Source organism: Papaver somniferum, chromosome 5, assembly GCF_003573695.1.
Source record: "Papaver somniferum cultivar HN1 chromosome 5, ASM357369v1, whole genome shotgun sequence".
In the NCBI taxonomy this organism is placed as follows: Eukaryota; Viridiplantae; Streptophyta; class Magnoliopsida; order Ranunculales; family Papaveraceae; genus Papaver; species Papaver somniferum.
Window position 1 is genome coordinate 140,902,701 of NC_039362.1, and position 9,347 is coordinate 140,912,047.

At 37.9% G+C, this 9,347-nt stretch overlaps 1 protein-coding gene and 1 pseudogene across 1 annotated transcript; one reads left to right on the plus strand and one right to left on the minus strand.

Moving 5' to 3' along the window:
- Nucleotides 1-4,054, plus strand: LOC113277895 (PLASMODESMATA CALLOSE-BINDING PROTEIN 1-like). The gene is made up of 3 exons (XM_026526867.1): nucleotides 1-499; nucleotides 580-613; nucleotides 3,418-4,054. Exons 1-3 carry the CDS (start codon nucleotides 172-174, stop codon nucleotides 3,839-3,841), a joined length of 786 nt encoding a protein of 261 aa, XP_026382652.1. The 5' UTR covers nucleotides 1-171; the 3' UTR covers nucleotides 3,842-4,054.
- A 448-nt stretch (nucleotides 4,055-4,502) lies between these two features.
- On the minus strand, nucleotides 4,503-7,223 carry LOC113282961 (annotated as a pseudogene).
- Between the last annotated feature and the right edge of the window lie 2,124 nt (nucleotides 7,224-9,347).

Sequence of the window (9,347 nt, forward strand, 5' to 3'; positions counted from 1 at the left end):
GACCAAACCAAAGCAGGAAAAAGAGCAAAAGAGATAAAAACACTCTTGCTTCTCTTGCTTCTCTTTATTCTCTTCTTACTCTTCCTTCTTCTTCCTTCTTCTATTACTACTAGCTAGCTTTATCAACTTCATACTCAGAAATAACACTCACTAGTGTTCTTTCATACAACCATGGCAAGAAAAGTGAGATGGAGACAAGTGGTGGAGGTGATGGTAATGATAATAGCTATGGTTCTGATCATGGTTGAAGGAGCTGGAACTCCAACTTGGTGTGTTGCAAGAAGTAATGCAAGTGAACAACAGTTACAAGCAGCTTTAGATTATGCATGTTGGGCTGGTGCAGATTGTACACCAATTCAACCAAATGGTCTTTGTTATTTACCTAATAATCTACTTGCTCATGCTTCTTATGCTTTCAATAGCTTCTTTCAAAAGAGATCTTCTGCTCCTGGTGCTTGTGAATTTGCTGGTTCTGCTACCATTTCCATGACTGATCCAAGTAATCTTTTCACTTCTCTCCTGTGGGTTTTCATTTTACTTCATCTGATGAATGTTTAATCTTAATTTTTTCTTGTTTAGGTTATGGATCTTGTGTGTACCCATCATCTTCAAGGTATGCATGATTTTTTTTACTGTCTTTGAGGCTTTATTTACATTTATTTATGCAACCCCTTCCTTAAATTCTGCTTGAATTCTTTCTTGGTGTCATTGAGTTTTAGAGTCTAGGCCACTTTCTTTACTCCCACTAAATCCTAGTTCAACTTGAAAATCATGCATCTAAATTAGCCCCAAAAAAGAAAAGAAAAGGAGTTTATTCTCCATTCTCATGCATCTCTATCAGTCTATCATACTATGCACTTTTGAGCTGGAAAACAAAATCAAAGTATTATTCTATTGAAAAAACTTCTATTTAACACTCACATATTATTCTCTTTGAGCAGTTGCTATTCCACTAGTATTTTTTTTCCATCAGATAAACAAAATTAAAAATATTAAATAAAATAAAAATTAGTTTCTTAATGGTTTTTTTTTCTTCCAATATGAACATAAAGTGAATCTCTTTGACCATAAAAAAAGGTTATTTGGGGGTGTTTGTTTGTTTTCATCTGCAGTTTGTGTCCAAATGTCTATTTGCATGCAAAAAGTTGCTTGATTTTTCTTCTTAGTATTAGTACCATAATCCCTAGATGCCACACTAATCTCCATGGCTTGAGATTTGTGCTGTCTGTAATGTATACTTGAGATTACAATATCGATTCATGATCTCCATACTACTGTGTCACTAGATACTGATTACACAAATCTGGGGAGAAGTAGTAGTCTTGTTATCCTCCCGAGGGAGGAGACAAGAGAGAGGATAGTTTATATGCAAAGTATTGTGGAATTTATGTGTGTAATAAGAACGTGCTTACCATTGGGGACTCGTGCTTACCATTGGGGACTCGTGGCTCGTTTCAACCTTTTGCAGTTTGTTGCATGAGTTCTAGATTCAGGTTGCTGCCTGAGCTTTAATTTCATTCATATCAACCTTTCAGTTTGTTGCATGAGTTCTAGTTTCTGTTTACTGCCTGAGCTTTAGTTTCATTATCCTAAGGCTGTCGAGCAATAGAAAGGGTGGTATATCCGAATGATAGAAAGGCCCCGCAAATCACCATTGGGTTTCCTCTCGGGATTTTTTCGGGAGAAACCTTAATCAATAATCAATGGAGAATTATTCTTTTTCATTTTGAATTATTCTATACGAATCATGAGTTATCCCATAGAAGATTTCGTGAGAAAATCTAATGGTGGTTTAGGAAGCAATTCCATCATTGGGATTACTAATAGTCCTCGAGAGTAATTCATGTTTAATTTAACATTTAGCTAAGTTTTCTTGATTTTCTGTATATGGTTTTTTTTAGGAAATCTTGAATTTAGGCTGTGAATGACATTGTCTGATGAGTGCCATATAATTTAATTCAGAACTCTAAAATAGCCCGGTATTATATGGGATTGTACATGGAATAGATCTAAATTTTAAAACAAGCGTTATATGAAATCTATCATATCATTATATAAAGTTTATATCGGTCAATGGCATTCACAGTCTAGATTCAAGATTGTTCTGAAAAGAATTGCATAAAAAATTCGGTTAAAATTGCATAAAAATTCCAATTTCTATGTGATAGTATAACTGAATTTGTTTTATCCATTTAATAAAATATACGATTTTTATGAAAAATCCCTCAAAATTTTCCGCTCCTGTTTGAGGGTCTTTCTTTTATACAAGAGAAGAGAGTGAGACTAAATTGTCTTTTCTGGTGTCTAGCTAAAATATACTGTAATGGAAATTGGTCAGAGAAAGAAATTCTTTGAGAACTGTTTATGGTGATTTCCTCTGTTGATAACTCTTCTAGAAAGTAACCGGTCTTTCTAGAAAGTAACTTGTTTTGGTCAGACCTTTGATTTCCTCTGTTGATAACTCTTCTAGAAAGTAACCGGTCTTTCTAGAAAGCAACTTGTTTTGGTCAGACCTTTCGAGAAAGTAACCGGTCTTTCTATCTGTTTTTTTTGTCTAAAAGATATTTAGCATACATCAAAATTGCTCTCCATCTTTTTTTCAAAATTATAGTGATAATGTTGTGTGGTTTGCCTTCGTGGTCTAGACTCATATCTTACTACCTAGATACCTGAGGGCATCTGAGGGCTTAGACTTGATATCTGAGAACATCTGAGGACATCTGAGGGCTGAGATTCTATATACGTAAATGTGTAAATAAAGCCTCTTGAATCTACGTGCTAGGGGGCGAAGTTAGGATCAAAAATACGAGGGGGCAGGAAAGGAAATGAATAAAATGTCTAATTTAGGAGTGCTATGTAAAGCATATGTAAATAATCCTCAACACCTAATTGACAAGTTCGCACACTTGTTTTAAGCTGTTTTCTCCCTTGAGATCACATTCTATTTTACGTATTTAGGATCTCAGTCTTTAGATGATCATCAGATCCCTTGTTAAGCGACATCCCCTATCACTTAGATGTATGTATAAGTTTTGTGGATGGTAGTCGTGTTAGATGGTTCTCAAATTAGTACAAGTGGCTTATTCTGCAGAATATTTGATATTTCCACGCAGTGATAGAATCTTTCATCCCAAACATGATTGATAGCCTTGATTTGAAACTAAAAGTTTTAGTGCTTGCACTGGGCCGCCAATATTTGGTCTCATTTTCATTTAAGATGTTCTCTCTCTGGCTGTATATTCCAGATAGCTTGACAGAGGATTTCATAGTTGATAGTTTACATTTTATAGGTTTTCTTGGTCCTGTGTTCCATGGAACAAAAGAAATGGAAAATTAGTAACTCAAAAACCTCCATATAGTTGTTGCTAGTTTTAGTTCATCTGTAATGACTTCTTATTTTACTGTGGTCATTAACAGTACCGCACGAGGTGGTGTTGGAGGCATCGGAGGTGGTACAGGTGGGGGTGTTGGTGGCACAGGCGGGGGTGTTGGTGGTGGTGGTGTTGGAGGCACCGGTGGAGGTGTTGGTGGTACTGGCGGTGGTGGTGTTGGAGGCACAGGTGGAGGTGTTGGGGGTACAGGTGGAGGTTTTGGGGGAGGTGGTGGAACAGTTACACCGGGGACAGGAACACCAATAATAAATCCCAATGAGCCACCGATGACTCCATCAACACCAATTTATGGAGGTGGAATTGGAGGTTTCACACCAGGATTAGGTCCTACAACGGCAGGGACAACATATGGATCTGATTCAACATTGCTTAGGCCTTCAGTTTCTACACTAATCATGGTTTCTTTAATTGTAGTACTAGTGTATTCGCTCCTGCTTAAACCATATTAACTTTTATAAGGTAGACAGCACTTTATTTTTAACTTTTTCAATTGGGGTTGTAGAGGGTAGAATTTTAGTCTACAAATTTTGAGTTTTTCTTGGGCTTCAGATCTAGTTTGCAAGTTACTGGGAACTTTGATCTCCTACACCACGGCTACATCTACCTGTCTTAACTTACATATATAAATATAGTACTAGCACTATTTTTGGTTTCGGGGCTCACAATTTTGTCTTCAATCTTGAATACATCTTTTTCGTTAATATAGTTCTTGCAAGTTGCAATGAACTATTCTGATTAAACTTGGTATACTGAAAGCACTAGGAAATTTTGCAAGGGCACTTACTCTGCGGCATGCTATGGGTTGCACAGCAGCTGCCAAAGCTACGTTATTCAATGGTTTTTAAGGTTCTTTTGACATCTTTTAAGTGTTTCAGTAGAAAACTATGTCGCATTGAAAAGAACAAACTGTTGTTTCAAGGAAATCTCTAAGCGTATGAGCAGATTCACAAGCTTATAGACGGAAAGAAGAGCAGGCTCTGCTACTCTTACAACCTTTATACTTGAACCTGTCATACCAAGTAGACATCTCAAAAACTCAACAGCAAAGCGTGACAAGCTTCTGCTCTGTGATACAGAAACAGAAATCCTTGTTACTTTTCAGAAAATGGGTTTTTTTCAGACTGTTTTGCCAATTGTATTTCTTAACCACAAGAAATTTTACAGTAACAACTAACAATTCTGGAACAAGATTAAGCAAAGCAAACAAAAGGCGTAGAAGTGTTAACTCGCTATAACATAACAAATTATGGGACAAAAACTGGTCCCTGCAAATCAAAAATACTCTTTAAAATGTCTTCCGCCCCTTGCACCACTGCTTCCAATCCCTTACGCTCCAGCAACTTGATGAGTCAGGATTTTAGACGGAAAGGTGATTCGTTTTTTATAATCTCTCCTTCTTCTCTTGCGGCGTCTTCTCTTCTCCCTTTCACTCTCTGAGCTTGACGACTCAGATACTGATTCTGACTGAGAACTCGAACTATCTCCACTAGAACTTGAACTCCCAGATTCTCCTTCCGATTCAGAAACTTGTTTTTGTTGCTGCATAATGAGCCTAGGCATGTTCTTCAGATATTCACGCAAGTTCGCTGTGATTCCACCAAGCCCTATTGACGTAAAGAAGTTGATGGAAAATCTAATGTTTTTAGGACTATCCTTGGGGAAGATAGATTCAAACGAGTCCTGCATTTTGGGTTCAGTAAGCCGCTCATTCAGCAACCCGATACCAAGGTGCTCAGATAGTTCCTGGAACAGATTTTTTATGAAAATGCGTGAAGATGACGTGGTATCCTCCTCTGTCAAGCGAATATAAGCCAAAACATGCCAAGGTAGAGCATCTGTGCCAAGTAAATGAGCAAAGAATTTGGCGACGTTACGAAGCTTATTGGTTTCCAGCCTGTGAATCATAGAATACTGCTGGACAAAACACTTCTCAAAATTCTCCTGATGGATTCTGTTGATCATGCAGAAGCGCTGCCCTAAGAGTCCATAATACTGAAGATAGGTTCTCTCCTGACTACAACACTCCAACAGCATTATGCACAGTTCCATCTCTTGACCTGGCTCAAGCTTAATTTGTAGCAGTTTGTGTCCAGCTTCTTCAAAGTCCACACTAGACATGATAGTGAGGTATATAGTCCTCCTCAAGTTAACAAGATTTATCTCCGTTTCATCCTGTATCTTCATTTTCTCCTCATCCTCATCCTCCTCGTCAGAGTCATCATCATCCTCACCACCCAAGGCTGCATCAGAGACTTCTTTTTCATCAGATGACTCATCATCACCAAGTATGCTGCGCTTCAGATCTTCATAACGCTTCTCATTCCCCAGAAAGTGTGGATCCACCTTAAAAATATCTAAAGAAGTCTCTGGATCTATCTCATCATCAAGGGATAATTCATGAGTAAGCTGGTCTTCTTGTTCCACAAGATCTAACTCAGGCCTGACAGCGGGGTGTCCCTGAAATTTTGCTTTCCTGAGGGCAAAGAGGCCTTCAATTAAAAACTGCACCCTTTTATCAATCTCCCCTTCGTGAAGTATTCCACGAAACCGCTCAAAGATTCCATGGAGACCCTTGGGTGTAAGATCCTGAAGAAGCGAACCACACTCTGTAACAAAACCGACTGCAACCTCAACACTGTCATCCGTGGGTTTCTCTAGTAACCCCGTCAGAAGCTCCAAAGCAATAATCTCATGAGCAACTTGCTGGTTAACAAGATGAGCTATAAACTTGGTGGCAGCAAGTAGCTGTGGCTTATCATTCCTTATATAAGCTCTTGAAAACTTGAACACAATCTTCCTCAATAGCAATTCACCCACTTCCGGAAACTTTGTATTCACCACAGCAGTCAATGCTGCGAAAACATCAGTAAAACCGGGAGAAGCCATTTGAGACTTCATACATGATCTACAAAACAAACCTCTTCCTCTTATAAGATTCTCAGCAAACAATTCAGGTATTAAGTTTTTAATATTCATGGCATTCACTTTATTCACAAGTCCATTAATCGATTTACGCAATGCATCCCATGTTAATCTCTGGTATTCAGGACTACTCTTATCTTCCACATCTCTCATCATTCTATCCAACTTAAACGGCGGAATGTATACTCCTCCACTCCTCCCCATATCCTTCCCTGCATCAGCAGCAGGTTTCATCGTTTTTCTAATTGCTTCCAATGCTTTTTCATATTTCCTAATTCCTTCCTTATCATAATTAGATTTTCGATCCTTGTCTCTTTTCCTACTACTTCTATCTCGTTTCCTGCTACATCTATCATCATCATCATCCTTATCCCTTCCCCGACTACTTCTTCGATGTCTATCGCCATATTCATCATCATCACTGTCATGTTTTCTATGAGATCTCCTCCTATCATCATAATCATCCCTACTCCTCTTCTTATCATGTCTCAATTTAGAAACCCTAACTTCACCTTCTTCATCATCACTACTATCATGTTTTCTGTGAGATCTCCTCCTCCTATCATGATCATATTCATCCCTACTCCTCTTATTATCATGTCTCACTTTAGAAATCCTAAATTCACCTTCCTCTTCTCTAACATACTTAGAACTCCCCATACCAGCACCTGATTTCTTATCTAGGTTGAGATTTTTTTCAGATTCTATATTATTAAGACCTAATTTTCTTAAACAGATTTAAAGACGATGATGAGAATCAGATTACTGTACTGACTGACCTGCGGAATCTGGATTTGTGTTCAGAGTCGGAGTTCTGATGCAATCGGGGTTTGGATTTTCCGTGGGCCGGTCCCAGGCAGCCCTAGGAAAAGAAAATCTGGAAGAGAAGTAGGCAAATACTGCGTCGTTTAAGTGGGAGCTGTCTGTGGCTTTTATAGGGTGCTCTGCTGAATGAGGGGGTTTATTTTTAGAAATAACCGTGTTTTTTAAAGTGACAAAACTGTCCCTTCCTAATTAGAGTTAACTTTCCTTTTTCTTATTATTGAACTAGTCTATACGCACGCGCGATGCGCCTGCAGTTCCCGTTTTGTACCTGTTGTTTCCAAAAACCAATGAAAAAACTGCACGGATCTGTGATGCACGCACTTCAATCAAAATGTAATTTCACTTTCTTCGATTGTCCCAGATCAATGAGCATCAAAAACTTTTTATTCAAGAATTGTTCAATCAAAAATATCTATTTGCCAAAATAATACGTTTCTGTAAGCATTTTCTTTACATGATATATGACTGTAGGCACCTACGTGTAGGGCTGCACATACCCGACCCAACCAGCCGACCCAATCCGTATCCGACCAAAAATACCCGTCCCCGATCCAACCCGTCGAGGCATGGGTCGACTATGGGTGAGGCACGCCAGAACCCATCTATTTTGGGTCGGTTGCGGGTAGAAACTTCCGTCACCTGAACCGATCCACCCACCCGCCCAAAACTAACGTAGGATTCCTGACCCTTAGATCTAACCTAGGATGAATTATCAGAGCCGTTGAATTGATGTATAAAAGTAAAAGACCTAACCTAATCGCATTTTCCTTCTCTTCTCTTCCGCGGCCTCTTCTGAGTCTTCTCTCCTTCTCAGACAGACTCCAATCTCCATCCAAGTCTCCAACTCCATTCTTTTTTCTGCGCTCAGTCTCAGATTCGCTTTGTGGATCATCGACATCACCAGAAGCAAACCAATAACGGAAGGTAAGATTAGGAACCGTTGTAAACTTGTAATTTTTTGATGATGTGATTTCTTGTAATTTTCAGTTTAGGGTTTATCTGTTTAGGGTGTTGTTTTTTAATTTCAGTTTGGAATGAATTGGTATGATGTTACTATGTTAGAACTCAGTAATGAAGAGTTTATCAGTAGATTCAAAGGATTCTTGAATGTTTATGTGTTTAGGCAGCGCTCAATTTATCTGAATCTAATACCCTTTATTTTATTTTTCCATGTTAGGGTTTGTCAAGATTGAAGAACTGAAGTTCAGTTCATTGGAGCTTGAAGAAGAACTGGTCAGAGTTGGTCTAAGAAGAACTAAGAAGGTATATCCAACTATGAAATTGTTTTGATTATTTAGGTTCCTTTTATATGTCCTTTCCATTTTATGGTTTGTTGTTTATCTGAATCTAATGTTTTTTTTTATTCCATGGTAGGGTTTGTCAAGATTGAAGAACTGAAGTTCAGTTCATTAGAGTTTGAAGAAGAACTAATCAGAGTTGGTTTAGGAAAACTAAGAAGGTATATCCAACTGTTTTGCTTATTTTGGTTCCTTTCTGAACTTAGAGATTTTTATAAGTTTATATGGACTGAACTTAATAATTTTTGTAAGTTTGATATTTGATTTTGCACACCGACATATTTAGCTTGAAATTGTCTAATCTCTTTGTGTTTAACTCTTAATATCAAGATGTGTATACATTTTAATGTGATAAACGATTTCATGAAGATTTTTAAATCTAGGCAGCCAAATAAGTTATTATTACCATCATAAATCAAGCCTTGAATTGATTACCTAGCAAGTTCTAATTGATTTTTTAGAGTAGCCTATAACTGGGGAACATACCGAAAGATGAATTCGTTGATGTAATGTTGCTCAAGTAATGTTGCTCAAGTACAACAAATATTGGGGAACATACCGAAAGATGAATTCGTTGATGTTTATGGCTGTACTTCTTGATCCACGAGAGAAAGAACATGGATTATTTGTGACTGTTGAAGATTTAATTGTGCATTATGACCCAGCAATGAAGAAAAAACTTGTATAAAAATGGGTTGAAGAAGTTCTGAAAAATTTGTGGAGCTGTTTGCAGCTTATAAAGCAGAAAATGTTAGATGTGCAGTATCTTCATCAGAATCTGTGGGCGAGACTAATTCTACTTCTACTCAAAGTTCTTCGAGTTTTGGAAGTACTATTTCTAGCAAGGCCAAGTATATGGCGGGAAGGAATAAACGAAAGAATCAATTGAGTAATGTGGAGGACAATGGGA